Source organism: Ranitomeya variabilis, chromosome 7 (assembly GCF_051348905.1).
Source record: "Ranitomeya variabilis isolate aRanVar5 chromosome 7, aRanVar5.hap1, whole genome shotgun sequence".
Taxonomy (NCBI): domain Eukaryota; kingdom Metazoa; phylum Chordata; class Amphibia; order Anura; family Dendrobatidae; genus Ranitomeya; species Ranitomeya variabilis.
The window spans coordinates 228,950,855-228,973,322 of record NC_135238.1 but is presented as its reverse complement, the minus strand read 5'-3'; the positions used below and the strand labels follow the sequence as shown (position 1 = coordinate 228,973,322).

Below are 22,468 nucleotides of genomic sequence, written 5' to 3'. Positions count from 1 at the left end.
TAATTATAATTATATATATATATATATATATATATATATATATATATATATATATATATATATATATCTTTTTCATATATATATGAAAAAATTATCATCTCTGTCCCATTACTTGGTTTCCTTCCTATTAAACTCTTCTGGCATCCACAATACATGTACGGCACATGTCGGGCGCCTCCATAGGGAGCAGGCTCAGGAGCTGTGCCTGCACCATACATGGCAGGAGTCACCTGTTTAACTACTTACTTGTCATTGACGGTGGTATTTAAATGGCGTGATCCTTTTGGGGTACTGAGTCAAGTGCCCATCAGCCTTTTTCTCCTGCAACATGTTCATGGCATGCCTATGGATTTCAGTGGTAGCCAAGTTGGCTACTAATGTCGCCCTGTGCCGCCGTCTTTGTACTGCTCTGGGTTCATAGGGGATTTTTAATTTCAATATATAGTGTGATGCTGAATTATTGCAGCATGTATTTCAGACGATCAAATGATCGCAGGATTACATACCAGAGGAGAAATAAAAAAAAAACTAAAAGAGAAAAATAAAAGTTCAAATCACTTCTCATATCCAGTTCATAAATATACCGTACATCTTTTTTAAATCCTTATAGCAAATGCCATAAGGCAAAAAAAAAAAATTGAAACACCACATCGACCCCCCCATAAAATGGAATAAAAAATTATCAAAGAAGTGTATGTACCCCAAAACGTTAGCAAAAAATAAGCCCTCACCAACAGTTACATCTACTGAAAAATTAATATTAAAAAAAAGGTACAGGTGATTGGAAATGCTGACAAATATATTGTACAAAGTTCAGAATATTTTTTTAACCACTAAAATGTGTGTGAATATATTGTATAAAAAATATATATACTAGTTCGCTATCGCTGTAATCTTACTGACCTGGAGTCATGTTACCGGGTCATTTTTACCGCACACTGAACGTCATATAAACAAAATCCAAAAATCAATGGCAGAGTTGGATTTTTTTCACCCTTCTAAGATGTTCTTTTTCTTCCCAATTTTCAGTTGTTTTTATGTTAAAATTAATGACGTAATTCAAATCTCGTCCCGTGAAAAACCAGCCCCCTTTTGACTGATTGAAAAATAATACAAATATTATGGCAAATGATAAAAAAATAGTAATAAAAAATATTATGGCTCCTGGGAGGGGAGGAAAAATTTGGAAAGGGTTAATGCAGCAATCATAATGATCTGAAGGACTTTCTACATCTCGGCAGCAAGAAATCATTTTTCCTGCAGCGCCACCACAGGGGAAAAGAAGCATTACATGCACATTATTTCCATGTCTATTGCATAATGAATGGCAGCCAAGCTGTGGACGCCCGTAGGGTTCACATTAATCTTACCTGGAGCTGCAGAACCATAACCGTAGCCCAAATTAGCCACGATGTACGGCTCATTGACAGTGATCCAGAACTTCACCCTATCCCCCAGTCTTTGGAAGAGAATGTTGGAGTAATCTTTAAACCTTGCCACGATTGTCTCATTTTCCCATCCTCCCACGTCCTGTAGGGTTTGAGGAAGATCCCAGTGATAGATCGTCACCTACAAGAAAAGAAAAAAGTAGGCCTCAATTATAAAAACAAAACAAAAACAGCCCATAAGAGAAGCCATTTGTGTTGCCCATAGCAACCAATCACAGCACAGCTTTCTTTTTACCAGAGAGGTTTCACAAATGAAAGCTGCGCTGTGATTGGTTGCTATGGGCAACACAATAGTGGTTTTGATAAATGAGGCCTGTAGTACATTAAGCCTGAGGGCCTCATTTCATCAGCCTCAGTGCACACATTGTCATAGCGACCCATATTCTCTTAGGTGCCAATTCAGATTAAAGAAAAGACTGTCAAATATACTATTGAAAGTGTAACTCTGGTGGTTGCAGGGGAAGGAGAGATAAGCACCCAGAAAAATTCTAAGGAAAATATAGAATTTGCCCTCCCGGATCAGCACCTTAGAGGACATAGCACATCAACACATTATAGTCCCTTTTTATATCTGTAAAAAATAAAAAACGGATATCCCATATATGTGAAACTCTGTGTGAATGGGGTGTTAGGGCAGCGTATGTTTGGTCTGTATGCCGTCTGCATGCCAAACGCACCCCACATGAATGTAAAAAATGGATATAGGGGTGAAAAATCATACAGTATTTTTTGGGATGAAAAATGGCCAATTTTACAAATATTCGTCTGAACATGGCCTTAGAGAAAGTTGTGAGGCGAACTCCTCCTCAGCGATCGGCTGCCATCACTGTTTTCACCTACGGAAGTTCTCCTACAATGGAGCTTAATGACCTAACCGCAGCATGGTTGGCAAATGTCTTATTGCCTGTGGCACTGACACTCATTTCTAAAGGAGCCGCAACCATTGAGGGCCATAGGTTGGCCTAAAAAAAATAATAATTTGGCACTTAAAGGGATATTCCAATCTCTAAGATCCTATCCCAATATGTAGAAGGTGTACTAATAATAATATTGGCAAATGCCTCTAATTAGAAATGTGGTATAGTTCTTCTGATTCACTATGTCGCTTTCCTTATGTGCAGGCATTGCAGGACCTTAGGGATCCTTAGGGATCCATTATTACGATCATTAGCAACTAGCTAACTAACTGCCACTATATCAGTGGTCATCATAACCATGGATGTCCTGCAATGCCTGCACATGAGGAAAAAGACATCGCAAATCTGAAACTACACTACATTTCTAATTGGAGGTACTTGCTAATATTATTATTATTATACTTACTACATATTGGGATAGGATCTTGGCAATGGCAACACTCCTTTAGGCCGGCGTCACACTCAGCGTATGTAAATACGGTCTGTTTTTTACGGCCGTAATACGCAGAAAAGTCCCCAAAATAGTGGTCCGTATGCCCTCCGTAGGCAGGGTGTGTCAGCGTATTTTGCGCATGGCATCCTCCGTATGTAATCCGTATGGCATCCGTACTGCGATATTTTCTCGCAGGCTTGCAAAACCGACATCTAATGGATTTATGTGCTCAAATGTTCGTTAAAACATATGTACAGTATATATATATATATATATATATATATATATGTCATTGAGATACATATATATATATTCTGTATTTATATTTAATTCAGCGCGATATATGTGAAAAGCCGGTAATTCAATTGCCGGCTTCTCATTTCTCCTTCACAAACCCGACAGGATATGAGACATGATTACATACAGTAAACCATCTCATATCCCTTTTTTTTTGCATATTCCACACTACTAATGTTAGTGTGTGTATGTGCAAAATTTGGGCGCTGTAGCTTGTAAAATAAAAGGTTAAATCGCGGAAAAAATTGGCGTGGGCTCCCGCGCAATTTTCTCCGCCAGAATGGTAAAGCCAGTGACTGAGGGCAGATATTAATAGCCTAGAGAGGGACCATGGTTATTGGCTCCCCCTGGCTAAAAACATCTGCCCCCAGCCACCAGCAGAGGGCGCATCACCGCAACTCAAGGTAACTACAGATCACCCAGCTTTCCTTTCAGTACCCGGGGTTTACAGGCACGAGCGAGTGCATTAGCAAAGCTCCTGGCTGTAAAATGATTTAACCCCTTCAGATGGATTTACATCGTGGGACATAACGACGGAAGGTATGGAATATTGTTGTTTGTTTTTTTAACTTTGTTTCAGAACGATGGTCTTCAGGTGGATTAAGAGTCTAATAAAATATTACAACAACCTGTGTCTTTATTTCATTAAAATACTTTGCAATAATGTGTGTGTTTTATTAACCATTTAGTACTATTGGATTAATAATGGATAGGTGTCATAATTGACGCCTCTCCATTATTAATCTGGCTTAATGTCACCTTACAATAGCAAGGTGGCATTAACCCTTCATTGCCCCATATCCCACCGCTACACGGGAGTGGGAAGAGAGTGGCCAAGTGCCAGAATAGGCGCATCTTCCAGATGTGCCTTTTCTGGGGTGGCTGGGGGCAGATGTTTGTAGCCAGGGGGGGCCAATAACCATGGTCCCTCTCTAGGCTATTAATATCTGCCCTCAGTCACTGGCTTTACCACTCTGGCGGAGAAAATTGCGCGGGAGCCCACGCCAATTTTTTCTGTGATTTAACCCTTTATTTTACAAGCTACAGTGCCCAAATTTTGCACATACACACTACTAACATTAGTAGTGTGGAATATGCAAAAAAAAAGGGATATGAGATGGTTTACTGTATGTAATCATGTCTCATATCCTGTCTGGTTTGGGAAGGAGAAATGAAAAGCCGGCAATTGAATTACCGGCTTTTCTCTCTAACACCGGTGCGTATTTCTCGCAGGTCACACTGCAGGTCCGTGTGTAATCCGTATTTTTCTCGCCCCCGTAGACTTTCATTGGCGATTTTTTTTGCGCAATACGGTGACAAACGCAGCATGCTGCGATTTTCTACGGCCGTACAAGACCGTATAATACGGATCAGTAAAATACGGCTGATAGGAGCTGGGACATAGGGAATCATTGGGCTGTGTGTTATGCGTATATTACGGATGTAGTTTATGCGCTCATACGTCCGTAAAACTCGCCAGTGTGACCCCGACCTTAAGGTTTCATTAAAAATTGTGCACGGTTTGCTGCATTGCACTGTCAATTGCAGGCTGCAGAATCAGTTAACTGAGAATCCGTCAGTCAGTCCACTTTGATGACCTGATAGGATGTTTGTAGCTTTTTTTATTCCTGTTTTCCCGTGCTCCTCTCTGCTGATTTATAACCTCAGACCACATCAAAGTTGAATGTGCAGGAAACAAAAGAACCCGTAAAAGCCAAATGGTGCAAACATTTTTAATGAAACCCAATTGCAAAAATGTTTTTAAGCCACAAATATATGCATTTAGGAAAAAAAAAATGGCACACATATATGGTCCCTAAAGGTGGACAATACCTTTTAAGGCTGCTATGTTTTTCCTAAAATATTGATTGCAGCATGCACGGAGTTAAATGGTGGAGATCAAAGGTTTGTCGTCTTTTTTCTGTTGCAGCGGGAAATTTGGCAGCTGTATTTCTTTTCCGATTGTATGAACATGGCAATTGTGTAGTGTGTTAATAAAATGTACCTGTGCAGTGGCATTGCTGCGCTATCTGGGGACTTACCCTTTAAGTGTATTAGTAATGCCTTAAAGGGGGTATTCTCATCTTTGGAACCTCTGCTGTCGCCTCTCCGATCACGTTCATGATGAATATGATGTCGATGGGTAAGTGTCACTGAAGTTGGACCCACATCTATCTGCCATTTAGGGCATATTCTGTGGCTGTGCCATATAACCTAGGATTGGGATACCCCTTTAAATACCGCCATTATTACCTGTGGCTCAATATTGGCCGCTAAGAGCATGTCAATCAGTTTGCTGTAGTGGTTGATGCCGGCTTCGTTCACATTGCCCAGTGTTCCGTCAGGGAGGATCCGTGGCCAGGAGATAGAAAATCGGTAGTGAGTGACTTTTAGGTTTTTCAGAAGCTCCACATCCTCGTCCATTTGGTTGTAGCTGTCGCAGGCCACGTCACCATTTTCATCATTGTTGATTCTTCCCAGTGAATGTGTAAACTTGTCCCAGATGCTCAGGCCTTTTCCATCAGCTCTCCACGCTCCTTCAGTCTAAGGACCAAAACAAACAAACATCACTGCCATTATCATTGCAAAAAGTTTTAAAACTTTCTTATACACTTCAAGTTTCTGTTTCTCAGTGAAAAGACTATGTATAGTTTATGGACATGGACACGTCAGACAAAAAACGTGATCTCTTGCTCTCGTTGCCTATTAAAAATTAAAGGGCTGTGTAGAATAATCCATTTTTCAATAGGGAACTGAGACTGACATTAAGGTTGAATGTTTTTCTACTTATGTTCTGGGACTAGTTTGTTACCCTTGGTGCTAGCATTCACTTCATCGTCAAAGGGGATTTTTCTGATGAAAAAAAATCTTTAAAACTATTAAAAACTATTCTTCTCCATCCTGTATTACTCTATAATAATACTGATTGTAGCAGGAGTTCTCCTTTTTAAAGGGAAAAAAAAAATCAACAATTTTTCTACACACTAAAACTGGCCATACACAAGAGCAGAACATTTGTCGACAGATAGTTATCTCTCCCAACTGTTTTCAGTGGGGAGACAAAAAATTGGGTGTTTGCTTTTTACGGAGGGTCCCTTCTAATTAATAGGGATTATCCTAAGCGGAAAGCTCCTTTAGGTATGTTAGGCTTGTCTAACCTGATAAGCTGCAGATGCCACGCTCCAAGCAAAGTCAGGACGGAACTCTCCGTATAGAAACTCCTCTTCTTTCTGTAACGGGATACCATTGTTCCGTATGACCTCTGAGTAATATATGGCGGATCGTTTTGCAGTCCTTGGACGGTTGGGATCCGTGAAATCCACATGGTGCAGACCGAAACGCACAGTGTGACCCAAAGTCCATTCAAAGTTGTCCATGAGACCCCAAGCTGTGTATCCTTTAAGATTTACCCCGTCTATACTGTGAGCTGAAAAATGGAAAGCTATAATGTCACTGCCCCTCTCCTGAAATGCTCCGTACTGTCATGAACAAAATACTTTTACGCATACAGCATGATACATACCTTTCAAAGCCTCATCAATATAAGTTTTATAGTAAAGTATTCGTGCCGTATCATCAAAGTCATCTCTATCTGTTGAAACACCATTTTCTGTGATGTATACAGGGACATCACCGTACTCTTCTTTCACCCAGTTGAGCAGCCTCCTAAGTCCCCAGGCTACTGGTCTGTGCTCGTCAATGGCTGATGTTGGCCAGCTCACAGAATATTCTTCTGCGATGTCAATATCGGTTTGAAAAGATGGTGGATTGAGCACATCCGTTCTATGCCGAACTATTTTTGTGGCGTAGATGTTTATGGAAAAAGCATCGACTGTCCCTTGGATGTAGGTCTTCTCATCGTCTGTAAAAGCTGGAAGTCTGGACAAATGGAGACCTTGTAGCTCACTCTTATTGGCCACTTGCCATTTCATTATCTCTGGGTAGTCACCATTTTTTAATATAGGGTGTCCAAACCATCCCAAAGTGAATTGTAAGTAGCGATCAGCAGCTTCTATGTCCCGTGAATCAGTGTGGTCTTTCGGTTCTACCCATTCTGTGTTGAGACTTATTGATATGACACCGCCTTGGTTTTTTCTGTATTTCTCATCATAGGTATGATAAACCTTAGCATGGACTTTGATCAGATTGTGTGCTACCCTGTATGGAGCTGAGCCAGAATCGTTCTGCACTCCAGGTGGCATAACACCAGTCCCATAACCGGCAGTTACTATTGAATGGGGTTGATTAAAAGTCATCCAGAACTTGACTCTATCTCCAAAAGTTGTAAAACAAAAGTCTGCATAGCTGTGAAAAGCATCTAGCACTCTATCATCTTCCCAACCACCCAGGTCTTGGAGAGCCTGGGGGAGATCAAAGTGGTAAAGGGTCACCATGGCTGAGATGTTGCTTGCCAGTAGACCATCAATAAGTCTATTATAATAGTCAACACCCTTATCATTGGCTGCACCCTGTCCGGTTGGAAAAATTCGAGACCATGAGATGGAGAACCGGTAACTAGTCACCCCTAGACTTCTTAACATGTACAAGTCTGCATCCAGCTGCTGGTAGCTATCACAGGCAATGTCCCCATTTGTGCCGTCAGCAATATTATTTCCAGAGTGTGTAAATGTGTCCCAGGTGCTTGGTCCTTTTCCATCAGCATCCCATCCTCCTTCGATCTGATAAGCCGAAGTGGAAACTCCCCATTTAAAATCTTCCGGAAATGTTGAGTAATGGTACATGTCCCTTTCAAAGGCGGTTTGCCCTGAAAATTTTTCCCATACAACTTTTGCAGTAGAAGGCACTTCTGATGCTGGAAGTGGGGTCAACTTTCTTGAATTTGACAATGTCAAACTTGAAGAACCGAATTTCATTAGCTTTGTTTTAGGAAAGCCATTCTTTTCGATGATATTTGAGAATTGATAGGCTGATTCTTTGGGGGTCCTATGTCTGTTTCCATCATTAAAATTCACATAATGCAAACCATATCTTTGGCGGTATCCTTGAGGTCCTTCGAATCCGTCGAGCAAGGATCGGACAATATATGAATTTACTGGCACTTTGTCAGTGTTGACAGCTGCAAAAGTATAAAGCGATCACGGTTAGGACATTACTCATTATTACAACTCAACAGGAAGAATAGTATAGATAACTAGTTAGCATGCATCATATATACTAAAACTATTTCATTACCTTTTAGGGCTTCATTGATGTAAGCCGTTAGGTAATCAACCCGAGCTGTATCATTGAATACCTCTCCGGTGTCTGGCGTTGGGATACCATTTCCAGTTATGTATATGGGTAGTCCTCCCTTTCCATATTCTTCTTTGATGAAGTTCAGAAGCCTTCTGAGACCCCAAGGCACCACATAGAGCCAAGGAGATTCGGTGGTCGGCCATGAAGGATCCACATGTGAGACAAATCCTCCAATATTATCATAATTAGCATCACAACTTAGACTTTCGGAAGCATTGACCAACCGGGACGTATAGTGGGAGATGCCAAGAAAGTCTGCAGTGCCATTGATGTAGGCCTTCTCCTCCTCAGTAAATGTGGGCAGTGCTGCCACTGTGGAGGGACACTGTGTATTTATGTCAAGGACTTGAGTCTTAAGGACTTCTGGGTAGTCCCCATTGATAAGAATTGGATGGGCAAACCACCCGATCATGAACTGGAGATATCGCTCAGCAGCGCTCACGTCATCTGGATTATTGGGATTGATTGGTTCTGCCCAGTCTGAATTCAGAGAGATTCCCACCTGACCTTTCTGCGACGCCCGGTACTTGTCATTGTACACATGCCAGGCCTTAGCGTGAGCTTTCACAATGTTATGTGACACCTATGAGATATAACATAGAAGACTGTGTTAGAGAAATACCTATCTATTCCCATAACCTCCATGGTGTGAGAACTGCAAGGATCTAATCATTATTGTGAATCTGCAGTTCTATTATTCTGCACGATCATAGTAACCTGGAGAGATAGCGAGACCCCGTACATCAGCCGGTAATAAGTATTTCCATCGTCTCTCTTCAACTCATAAACAGTTAGTGTCATACTCTATTTATACAACCAAATGACCTTCCATATTATATTGCAATTAATTTAAAAGAATTTTTAAAAAATTACAAATTTTCTACGATTTTAATTTCCTCTTTATACCTTGAAGGAGGCATTTCCTGGATCTCTGATCCCGGGTGCATGTTCTCCGGTGCCGTAACCAGCGTAACTGACGACCCAAGGTTCATGGAACGTTATCCAATGTTGAACTCTATCTCCAAAATTGTTGAAGCAGAAATCTGCATATTCCATAAACGCCTCGATGGTGGAGTCATCCTGCCAGCCCCCGGACTCCTGCAGAGCTTGGGGTAGATCCCAGTGATATAAAGTTACTATCGGATTAATATTTTCTTTGATTAACCTGTCGATTAATTTGTTGTAATATTTCACGCCAGCGGAATTGACTTTGGATTTCAGTCCTGTTGGGAATATTCTGGACCAGGAGATGGAGAAGTGATAGACCTTAGACTGTAGACCCTTCAGAAGATACAGGTCATAGTCAATCTTATTGTAGCTATCACAGGCCACATTGGCGGTTGCATTGTTATCGGCTTGGCCATCTTGTCCAAAAACATCCCATATGGATTGTCCTCTATCCCCCGCGGTCCAGCCCCCTTCTACTTTGAAGGCTGAGGATGAAGAGCCCATGAGGAAACCTTCAGGGAATGTATCGTGTAGGAAGGCGTCTCTCTCTGCTGGAGTTTGGGCTGCAAATTTATTCCATACTGTAGTGAATGCAGAGCGGGATGTTCCTGTCGAATACTCAAGACTAAAATAGTGAAAAATAAGTTGTTAAGAGGGTTCTCATCGGAAGTGTAAATGATAACATACACTAGTAAATCATAGTTTGCCATTTATGATATGTTCTATATTGTTAAAGAGAAATTAGCCTTTTTGTAATCACTTCTAGCCACCATTTTGACAAAAGTGACCACAGAGACTGCAGCCATATTGGCAGCCACCTAGGAATGTATTTCTCATTAACCGATAGGCCTATCCTTCCTTCCATTGATTTCCCCATTTATCGAGAAGAGTGGTATGAGTCAATGCATCATCAGGGTACGTACGATCACATTCACCAGTGCATGTTTCGGTTTCCTCAATTTCAGAATAACGTGGCTGAAAATATTTTTTTGCACTGACCTTTTTTCATTGGCATTTGACTGCGGCATAAAAGGACTGACATCGTAACCTAAGAAATTTTCCCGAGAGCCGATCAATTCTGCAAAAAAACAAATAAATATGACGTCATTTATTCGGTTCCTTTACATTGATGTCCCCATAGACTTCCGTAGTATACAATGGACCACTATCTCTAGCACTTATATTAAAACTTAAAGTGATGACTCTTCTGTGCTTTCTCCCTGTATCCTCTGACCTCTTCTTCATAGTATGTCGCTTTAATAGATGTGGGGATATCACTTAGTCACAGTCGCCCAGCTTCATACATACACATAGTCCCTGCTCTCCTCCTTAGTTTCTCTTCCCTTCCTTTTTATATGGAATTTCCTGTTTTACTATGAATTTACAGTGTCAGATATTGGAAGCCAGAGAGGTAAATTCTAGATTAATCTTTTTTTTAGGTGAAAGAAAATCATATTGTTTTTATTGTATCCTGAGCATTTTATAGCAATAGCAGCAGAACTGCGAAGTCTGATCTGGTGGACTTCCCAACTCTTACTAAGGACGGTTTTACAAATCAGTTTTTTTTTTTTGTTCTCTTAGGCTACGTTCACATGTTGCGTTTTTGATGTCTTTTCTTTTTCCGCAGGCAAAACCACTCTCTTGGCAGTAAAAAAAGTAACGTAAAAAAAAGCAGGTTTTGCTGAGTGTTTGCAGCGTTTTTGGTGAGTTTTTTGTACTGAGTTTCTTGTCAGGATACATTTGCCTTAGTGCTTAAAAAATTAATCTGATTCAACTTCATCAGGTTTTGTCACCAAAAAAGCAACAAAACCTGATACCTGTGTCTTTTTACACTAAAATGGGTGAAAAATGCTGAAAAAACGCTGAAAGAAGTGACATGCTGCATTTTGCAAAAACGCAGCTCTTTGACAAAACAGTCAGAAAATAAAAAAAACAATGTGTGTGCATGAGATTTCTGAAATCTTATAGACTTAGCTGGTACTGTAAAACACAGCTGAAAATTGACAAAAAATTCATTAAAAAATCTGCAAAAATGCAATATGTGAACATAGCCTAATGTAAAAAAAACAGTCTGTGTTTTTTTATGCCTGTTGGACCCTTTTTGGTCCATGTCTAAGTTTATATTGCACCTATTTTTCTCATATGGAAAAAAAAAAAACATTTTTGGCCTCTGCCCATTAAACAGTAAAATACAGGCAGCACTTGGATTACATCCTCATACTATCTTTTTTTTTTGGGTGGGTCATTAACTTGTATTGGCGAGTCTGATCCACCACTCAGATCAAAGTGGGACATGTCTCCCTTCATTTTTTTTTTTATTTTTTTTTGTCGACAATCAATTTTCAAAAATGATACATGAGAAGGCACAATCAATGTAATGAACCATAAGCAAAAATGAAGAATAGTGCATGTACCCAAAAAAAAAAGAGAGACATTTAAAAGAGGCCTAACTTGAAATGTATGTGAGCAAGAAGCTGGGAAATAAAAAGAAAATAGTATGACTACTGGGTCAGACTACATAAGGTTTGTTTGTAGTCTGTTACCATGGAGACAGACCTAGGAGCTGAATGTAAAAAACAAAAGACATGTTTTTATTTATTTTAGATGCATTGTAGAAATATGGGTGTAAAGTTGCACATATGTACCCCTGTATCAACACTACTTACCTTTAAGCAATGTAAAGGCAGAGAGATATTTATTTTCCTCATTTATGGAGCTGCAGTCATTTAGTGCTAAGCTGAAAACCAACATGTCCAGACTGTTCTTGATGTTCTATAATAATAATAATAATAATAATAATCAATAGTGATGGCAATTATTTATTATAATACTACAAAGAAAAATCTAAAATGTCCAAGGGACACATGAGGAGTGTGATTGAAAAGAAGAATTAATATAGTAGTTACCAAAACTCTTGTAGGATGAATAGTGGGGAGTTATGCTGGCTATACTAAAGATACTGAATTATTACATTATTTCCTACATATAAAGTCTGGTTTATTCTTTTTAAAGGGGTTAAAAAAAAATCTGCCATTAATTAATCTTATCACAGATTATCCCACTGCTGGATCCTCAGTGTTCTGTTCTGCTGCAGTGCCCCCACAGGTGAAATGATGCATTGCGTGCTGCACATTTAGAGCAATGGGCTCTCTGTGTAATGCAATCATCTGCTGAGTCCTCCAGAGAGAGACACTCTTTGTAATACTCTCTGATCAAGGTGATCACATGATGGTTTCACATGAAGGATCCCCTCTATTAACCCATTATTCCTCATAGTGAGAGATTTGAATGTAGGTTTTCCAAACAGACCCCCCCCCCCCCCCCATTAAATGTTAAATACATGCTATAGTTGTAATGCTCCTTTTCAGATTACAAAAAAATAATTATATGGTTGTAGATCATGATCTTGGACTCCCACAAACCCAGATGTGAAGGTCTCAGTACGTTGTACATTTCTACAGGCTGTAGCCTTTTATTGGCTTTTGATTCTGTATTTTGGTAGCCAGTGATTCCGACCCTGTACACAAACCATTATTCTGATCAAGAACTGCAAGAATGTTTTTGGTAATGCTAAGTGTATTTATTATGATTGTCATCACAGGGGTTTACAGCTCTTCTGCAGATCAATGTGGTTCTCTGGTCACAGACTACAAACAAACTCAGATCCTTCAGGAATTCTTCCTACTTCTTGTTAAGCTTGTAATTGTACAGTATGATAACAAGAAACTCGGAGACAGAGAGGAGAGAGGATGACTGCTGGATCAGACTACACTGGGCTTGTTTGTAGTCTGTTACCATGGAGACATATAGACCTGTCTAACATGTTACCATAGAGACACATGGACCTAACAGTCATATGAACAAAAACTGAAGATGCTTTTTAAAGAAGTGTATTTTATCATGATTTTCATTACTTTTCTTTGGGCCCCAATGCAGATCTGTTATTAGGGCCCTTAATTATCAGAAATAATTTAAAGAACTTCCTTATGAGTGACGTTTTGGGATTCTTCAGGCTACAGGGACCCGGTGAGGCTTCACTTCTGCACCCAACATTGCACATACATTGATATGGGGAAAAAAATACTTTTATATAGACTCCTCTGAAAAGTAAAGTCACCTGTCATCTTATTACCTGGATTGCGATCCACTCTTGCAGCTGATCCGCGTTGCCACAGTCATATTTCAAGTTCAGCGCAAGAAAATCAACTGTTTCCTAAAAAATGCAGATTTTTTTTAAATCTGGTGACGTCGTTGTCCAATATGTCTAATGTTATATTTCATGTGCAAGGCCATATATACCCCCTTTCAACTGATATGGGACTAGAGGGCACATTTCACTTTGTTTTTTTTCCCAATATTTGGGGGGCTGGTGAGAATCTGTACAAGGATGTCATCCTATACAGCTGTGTTTTGAAAGGGGTACCCAGAATCTCCAGTTACACAGGGTACTGCGAAGACCCCATACACTTCAGAACAAATTCACGTCAGCCAAACCTGCTAATTTAGGGGGGACGGAGCAAGTATCTAATGTAATTAAGGGGCATGCAGATTCATCATTGACAGATGAGTGAGAAGGATTGGACATGTTGAAATTCACAACCTAATCCTTTTGTTCTCAAGGCAGATAAGCCTCTGCCGGAGATTCATGGCAGAGACTTAAGGTACCGTCACACTCAGCGACGCTGCAGCGATATAGACAACGAGCCGATCGCTGCAGCGTCGCTGTTTAGGTCGCTGGGGAGCTGTCACACAGACCGCTCTCTCCAGCGACCAACGATCAGGGGAACGACTTCGGCATAGTTGAAACTGTCTTCAACTATGCCGAAGTCCCCCTGCAGCACCCGGGTAACCAGGGTAAACATCGGGTAACTAAGTGCAGGGCCGCGCTTATAGTAACCCGATATTTACCCTGGTTACCATTGTAAAAGTAAAAAAAAAAACACTACATACTCACCTTCTGATGTCTGTCACGTCCCCCGGCGTCCACAGGGTTACGCGCTGCTGCTCAGAGCTTCCTGCACTGAATGTGTCAGCGCCGGCAGTAGCAGAGCACAGCGGTGACGTCACCGCTGTGCTCTGCTTTACTGCTGGCGCTGACACATTCAGTGCAGGAAGTTCTCGGCAGCAGCACGTAACCCTGTGGACGCCGGGGGACGTGACAGACATCAGAAGGTGAGTATGTAGTGTTTTTTTTTTTACTTTTACAATGGTAACCAGGGTAAATATCGGGTTACTAAGCGCGGCCCTGCACTTAGTAACCCGATGTTTACCCAGGTTACAAGTGAACACATCGCTGTATTGGCGTCACACACGCCGATACAGCGATGACAGCGGGTGATCAAGCGACGAAATAAAGTTCTGGACTTCTAGCTCCGACCAGCGATATCACAGCGGGATCCTGATCGCTGCTGCGTGTCAAACACAACGAGATCGCTATCCAGGACGCTGCAACATCACGGATCGTCGTCGTTCTCGCTGCAAAGTCGCTTAGTGTGAAGGTACCTTACTCCACTCTCAACATTGATATCACATGCCACTTTAGCCTAGCGCCCATGATAATAGACTTAGCTTGCCGTCCTATAACACCTACTCTGGCCTCGTGCACGGAGAATACCTGGAAGGTGTACATGCAAAAGCCAAACCATACTTACCAGGACTCGAGGGTGTATTGATAGAGAGGTGCTCAGTGCTCCCGACCCCAGAGCAATGGATATCCGTCCACCTGATGATAAAAGCACAGCATCGTATACCATTGCATCACGACTTTCCCGACCTATCGATCATTATTGCATTAGCATAGACAGCTGTCAGCGGCTGTGGATATATCGACAATCATCAATATCAGATCGGTGGAGGTCTGTCACTCGACAATCCACTGTTCAGCTGGAATCAGGACAGCAAAGCTCCGCACACTGTGAAGTGGCCATTCCCAGGCACTGAAGATTGACTCCTATTGAAGTGAGTGTGATCTGATCTGCAGTACCAGAGAACGGCCACTACACAGCATGGGGCGCTGTGCTGCTCTGACTCTGTTCATGGTAGGTCTCTTATTGAACAAGGTGCTGAAAGGGGCAAACATTGAAAACGATTATTTTCTTTATAAGTATTTTGTCTTTGTTTCAGGGAAAACACTTTATACTGTACTAATTAAGCTCTCTGTGGAGTTCATTATCTGTAACAATGTATCAGACCTGTTCATCAATCTTCTTATCACTTTGAAATTAATTCCTTATCTTTATAAGATATTGATTTGCACAAACAAGACTTATCTGGGTGCAGAGTTCACAATGTGATTCATTATCCCATGATAAAAAGCATGTCACCCTGCAGATCAGAGACAGCGTCCTGCATGTAATAAGTAATGAGAAAAGCAGATTTATAAAGGAAATGTAACACGTCTGTAGAGAAACTGCCGAAATCAGAGATTCCCTTAATCTGTAGGGACATTGCATAAAGGGGTTGTCCAGGCATCTACAGAATAGGTCATTAATAGCAGATTAGTGGGGATCCGACACCCCGATCCCCCACCGATCACCTGTCATTTGCTCTGGCAATGAAACATAGGGGGCAGTATTATAGTAGTTATATTCTTGTACATAGGGGTAGTATTATAGTAGTTATATTCTTGTACATAGGGGGCAGTATTATAGTAGTTATATTCTTGTACATAGGAGCAGTATTATAGTAGTTATATTCTTGTACATAGGGGGGCAGTATTATAGTAGTTATATTCTTGTACATAGGGGCAGTATTATAGTAGTTATATTCTTGTACATAGGGGCAGTATTATAGTAGTTATATTCTTGTACATAGGAGCAGTATTATAGTAGTTATATTCTTGTACATAGGAGCAGTATTATAGTAGCTATATTCTTGTACATAGGGGCAGTATTATAGTAGTTATATTCTTGTACATAGGGGGCAGTATTATAGTAGTTATATTCTTGTACATAGGGGCAGTATTATAGTAGTTATATTCTTGTACATAGGGGCAGTATTATAGTAGTTATATTCTTGTACATAGGGGCAGTATTATAGTAGTTATATTCTTGTACATAGGGGCAGTATTATAGTAGTTATATTCTTGTACATAGAGGGCAGTATTATAGTAGTTATATTCTTGTACATAGGGGCAGTATTATAGTAGTTATATTCTTGTACATAGGGGAAGTATTATAGTAGTTATATTCTTGTACATAGAGGGCAGTATTATAGTAGTTATATTCTTGTACATAGGGGCAGTATTATAGTAGTTATATTCTTGTACATAGAGGGCAGTATTATAGTAGTTATATTCTTGTACATAGGGGCAGTATTATAGTAATTATATTCTTGTACCTAGGGGCAGTATTATAGTAGTTATATTCTTGTACAAAGAGGGCAGTATTATAGTAGTTATATTCTTGTACATAGGGGCAGTATTATAGTAGTTATATTCTTGTACATAGGGGCAGTATTATAGTAGTTATATTCTTGTACATAGGGGGCAGTATTATAGTACTTATATTCTTGTACATAGGGGCATTATTATAGTAGTTATATTCTTGTACATAGGGGCAGTATTATAGTAGTTATATTCTTGTACATAGGAGCAGTATTATAGTAGTTATATTCTTGTACATAGAGGACAGTATTATAGTACTTATATTCTTGTACATAGGGACAGTATTATAGTAGTTATATTCTTGTATATAGGGGCAGTATTATAGTAGCTATATTCTTGTACATAGGGGGCAGTATTATAGTTGGTATATTCTTGTACATAGGGGGCAGTATTGTAGTAGTTATATTCCCGTACATAGGGGGCAGTATTATAGAAGTTATATTCTTGTACATAGGAGCAATATTATAGTAGTTATATTCTTGTACATAGGGGCAGTATTATAGTAGTTATATTCTTGTACATAGGGGCAGTATTATAGTAGTTATATTCTTGTACATAGGGGCAGTATTATAGCAGTTATATTCTTGTACATAGAGGGCAGTATTATAGTAGTTATATTCTTGTATATAGGAGCAGTATTATAGTAGTTATATTCTTGTACATAGGGGCAGTATTATAGTAGTTATATTCTTGTACATAGGGCAGTAATTATAGTAGTTATATTCCTGTACATAGGAGCAGTATTATAGTAGTTATATTCTTGTATATAGTGGGCAGTATTATAGTAGTTATATTCTTGTACATAGGGAGCAGTATTACAGTAGTTATATTCTTGTACATAGGAGCAGTATTACAGTAGTTATATTCCTGTACATAGGGGCAGTATTATAGTAGTTATATTCTTGTACATAGGGGCAGTATTATAGTAGTTATATTCTTGTACATAGGGGCAGTATTATAGTAGTTATATTGTTGTACTTAGGGGGCAGTATTATAGTAGTTATATTCTTGTACATAGGAGCAGTATTATAGTAGATATTCTTGTACATAGGAGCAGTATTATAGTATATATATATTCTTGTACATAGGAGCAGTATTATAGTAGGTATATTCTTGGACATATGGGCAGTATTATAGTTGTTACATTCTTGTACATAGGGGCAGTATCATAGTGGTTATATTCTTGTACATAGGGGCAGTATTATAGTAGTTATATTCCTGTACATAGGGGCAGTATTATAGTAGTTATATTCTTGTACATAGGAGCAGTATTATAGTAGTTTTATTCTTGTACATAGGAGCAGTATTATAGTAGTTATATGCTTGTACATAGGAGCAGTAGTAGTTATATTCTTGTACATAGAGGCAGTATTATAGTAGTTATATTCTTGTACATAGGGGCAGTATTATAGTAGTTATATTCTTGTACATAGGAGCAGTATTATAGTAGTTATATTCTTGTACATAGGAGCAGTATTATAGTAGTTATATTCTTGTACATAGGGAGCAGTGTTATAATATATTCTTGTACATAAGGGCAGTATTATAGTAGTTATATTCTTGTACATAGGGGCAGTATTATAGTAGTTATATTCTTGTACATAGGAGCAGTATTATAGTAGTTATATTCTTGTACATAGGGGCAGTATTATAGTAGTTATATTCTTGTACATAGGGGCAGTATTATAGTAGTTATATTCCTGTACATAGGGGCAGTATTATAGTAGTTATATTCTTGTACATAGGAGCAGTATTATAGTAGTTTTATTCTTGTACATAGGAGCAGTATTATATATAGTAGTTATATGCTTGTACATAGGAGCAGTAGTAGTTATATTCTTGTACATAGAGGCAGTATTATAGTAGTTATATTCTTGTACATAGGGGCAGTATTATAGTAGTTATATTCTTTTACATAGGAGCAGTATTATAGTAGTTATATTCTTGTACATAGGAGCAGTATTATAGTAGTTATATTCTTGTACATAGGGAGCAGTATTATAATTTATTCTTGTACATAGGGGCAGTATTATAGTAGTTATATTCTTGTACATAGGGGCAGTATTATAGTAGTTATATTCTTGTACATAGGAGCAGTATTATAGTAGTTATATTCTTGTACATAGGGGCAGTATTATAGTAGTTATATTCTTGTACATAGGAGCAGTATTATAGTAGTTATATTCTTGTACATAGGAGCAGTATTATTGTAGTTATATTCTTGTACATAGGAGCAGTATTATAGTAGATATATTCTTGTACATAGGAGCAGTATTATAGTAGTTATATTCTTGTACATAGGGGACAGTATTATAGTAGTTATGTTATTGTACATAGGGGGCAGTATTATAGTAGTTATATTCTTGTACATAGGGGCAGTATTATAGTAGTTATATTCTTGTACATAGGGGCAGTATTATAGTAGTTATATTCTTGTACATAGGGGCAGTATTATAGTAGTTATATTCCTGTACATAGGGGCAGTATTATAGTAGTTATATTCTTGTACATAGGAGCAGTATTATAGTAGTTTTATTCTTGTACATAGGAGCAGTATTATATATAGTAGTTATATGCTTGTACATAGGAGCAGTAGTAGTTATATTCTTGTACATAGAGGCAGTATTATAGTAGTTATATTCTTGTACATAGGGGCAGTATTATAGTAGTTATATTCTTTTACATAGGAGCAGTATTATAGTAGTTATATTCTTGTACATAGGAGCAGTATTATAGTAGTTATATTCTTGTACATAGGGAGCAGTATTATAATTTATTCTTGTACATAGGGGCAGTATTATAGTAGTTATATTCTTGTACATAGGGGCAGTATTATAGTAGTTATATTCTTGTACATAGGAGCAGTATTATAGTAGTTATATTCTTGTACATAGGGGCAGTATTATAGTAGTTATATTCTTGTACATAGGAGCAGTATTATAGTAGTTATATTCTTGTACATAGGAGCAGTATTATTGTAGTTATATTCTTGTACATAGGGGCAGTATTATAGTAGTTATATTCTTGTACATAGGGGCAGTATTATAGTAGTTATATTCTTGTACATAGGGGCAGTATTATAGTAGTTATATTCTTGTACATAGGGGCAGTATTATAGTAGTTATATTCTTGTACATAGAAGCAGTATTATAGTAGTTATATTCTTGTACATAGGGGCAGTATTATAGTAGTTATATTCTTGTACATAGGGTAGTATTATAGTAGTTATATTCTTGTACATAGGGGCAGTATTATAGTAGTTATATTCTTGTACATAGGGGCAGTATTATAGTAGTTATATTCTTGTACATAGGGGCAGTATTATAGTAGTTATATTCTTGTACATAGGGGCAGTATTATAGTAGTTATATTCTTGCTTTATATTATCCTGCATTGTAAACTTCCAATCATTATGTTTTTTCTTTACAATAGTATCAATAGACGGCTAAGCTGAAATTTTTTTAGATTTACTGATTATATTGTATTAACCCCTTCACCCCCGGAGCTTTTTCCGTTTTTCCGTTTTCGTTTTTCGCTACCCTCCTTCCCAGAGCCATAACTTTTTTATTTTTCCGTCAATTTGGCCATGTGAGGGCTTATTTTTTGCGGGACGAGTTGTACTTTTGAACGACATCATTGGTTTTAGCATGTCGTGTACTAGAAAACGGGAAAAAAATTCCAAGTGCAGTGAAATTGCAAAAAAAGTGCAATCCCACACTTGTTTTTTGCTTGCCTATTTTGCTAGGTTCACTAAATGCTAAAACTGACCTGCCATTATGATTCTCCAGGTCACTACGAGTTCATAGACACCTAACATGACTAGGTTATTTTTCACCTAAGTGGTGAAAAAAAATTCCAAACTTTGCAAAAAACAAAACAAAACAAAATTGCGCCATTTTCCGATACTCGTAGCGTCTCCATTTTTCGTGATCTGGGGTCAGGTGAGGGCTTATTTTTTGCGTGCCGAGCTGGCGTTTTTAATGATAGCATTTTGGTGTAGATACGTTCTTTTGATCGCCCGTTATTGCATTTTAATGCAATGTCGTGGCGACCAAAAAAACGTAAATCTGGCGTTTCGAATTTTTTTCTCATTACGCCATTTAGCGATCAGGTTAATGCTTTTTTTTAATTGATAGATCGGGCGATTCTGAACGCGGCGATACCAAATATGTGTAGGTTTTTGGTTTTTTTTATTGATTTATTTTGATTGGGGCGAAAGGGGGGTGATTTAAACTTTTATGTTTTTTTTATTTTTTTCACATTTTTAAAAACTTTTTTTTTTTACTTTTGCCATGCTTCTATAGCCTCCATGGGAGGCTAGAAGCAGGCACAGCCCGATCGGCTCTGCTACATAACAGCGATCATCAGATCGCTGTTATGTAGCTAAAATGCAGGTGTGCTATGAGCGCCGACCACAGGGGGGCGCTCACAGCCACCGGCAATCAGTAACCATAGAGGTCTCAAGGACCTCTATGGTTACAATGGAGGAGCATCGCCGACCCCCGATCATGTGACAGGGGTCGGCGATGCGCTCATATCCGGCCGCACGGCCGGATGCGGTAGTTAAATGCCGCTGTCTGCGTTTGACAGCGGCATTTAACTAGTTAATAGCGGCGGGTGATCGCGATTTCACCCGCCGCTATTGCGCGCACATGTCAGCTGTAGAAAACAGCTGACATGTCGCGACTTTGATGTGCGCTCACCGCCGGAGCGCACATCAAAGCGGGGGTCCCGACATGTGACGTACTATACCGTCACATGTCGGGAAGGGGTTAATCATGAAATTCCAGTATTCAGTCATTTTACATCTTCCTTTAATAATTTACCTCTAGCAGAATATTTCTGACGATACACCGTGCTCACTTTCTCATGGGCGTCCAGCAGAGTCTGTACGGAGGTCACATCTGTGACATCTGCAGGAACATCAAACGTTATCCAGGTACGGACCAAATCCCCGAATGAATGGAATGCGAATTCAGCATAGTCTGTATAGACATCGATGGGGCTTTTGCCAGTCTGGGTGCCACCTGCAGAAAGTCTGCTGCCATGTAAGATCACAATTGGTTTAATGTTTGCTCCATTCAGTTCTTGCAGAAGGGTCCTGTAACACTGCAGCTGCCCCCCATTCCTCTCCAGGGCATTGTTCTTGATAGATGCAAAGTTTCTGGGTAGCTGGACCTTGTAGTGTGTGACGCCATACTTCTGTAGAGTGGGAATTTGGTCTTTCAAGGTATTAACCACCCTATTATTACACCTAAATTCTCCGTCTGGCTCCACTTCATTAAGTGCTCCATCCTTGTTGCTCTGCAATGGACCAGCAAGGGCTATGAAGTCTCCAAGAACTGCACTGTTGAGCCCATGATACATGGATGAGAGGAGAACCAGGAGCACCCCTCGCCAGGCTGGCGCCATTCTGGTCTCTGTATCCCCAAATGTACCTGTGGAGTCATTTATACATAGTTAAAGGCCATAAAATAGACGCTTGACTTCTTATCTGCCGTGCTGATAAAGACATTGCACAGAGATGATTAGCAGCAGGAGCACGGGGCGCCATTGTCATCTCAGGAGTTCTAGAAGCAGAGTCACTAATAGAGATTTCAAGGAAATCTAAGAGTTAAAAAAGAAAAACCCAGCTGCGTGTCACTTCCGTTTTTTGCTGACAAACACATAGGTCAAGGTCTTGTCTTTTCACTATTCCTCTCTTTACCCCTATGTACATGCACTTCCGCTTCTTCTGCTCATGCATGACTTCCTTCTCAATCTCAAGAATGGACATTATTATTAC

At 39.4% G+C, this 22,468-nt stretch overlaps 1 protein-coding gene across 1 annotated transcript in view; it reads right to left on the bottom strand.

The window, feature by feature from the left end:
• LOC143784600 (lactase/phlorizin hydrolase-like) overlaps positions 1–22,133 on the bottom strand; it is a 34,235-nt gene extending 12,102 nt beyond the window's left edge. Inside the window, exons 1-11 of the mRNA XM_077273039.1 lie at positions 21,510–22,133; positions 14,951–15,021; positions 13,432–13,512; positions 11,966–12,071; positions 10,299–10,377; positions 9,258–9,924; positions 8,289–8,934; positions 6,619–8,172; positions 6,254–6,522; positions 5,349–5,639; positions 1,371–1,569 (exon numbers count right to left, since the gene is read on the bottom strand). Of these exons, the coding sequence (XP_077129154.1) occupies positions 1,371–1,569; positions 5,349–5,639; positions 6,254–6,522; positions 6,619–8,172; positions 8,289–8,934; positions 9,258–9,924; positions 10,299–10,377; positions 11,966–12,071; positions 13,432–13,512; positions 14,951–15,021; positions 21,510–22,095 (4,549 nt within the window). The 5' untranslated portion in view covers positions 22,096–22,133. The remainder of the gene's footprint in view (positions 1–1,370; positions 1,570–5,348; positions 5,640–6,253; positions 6,523–6,618; positions 8,173–8,288; positions 8,935–9,257; positions 9,925–10,298; positions 10,378–11,965; positions 12,072–13,431; positions 13,513–14,950; positions 15,022–21,509) is intronic.
• Between the last annotated feature and the right edge of the window lie 335 nt (positions 22,134–22,468).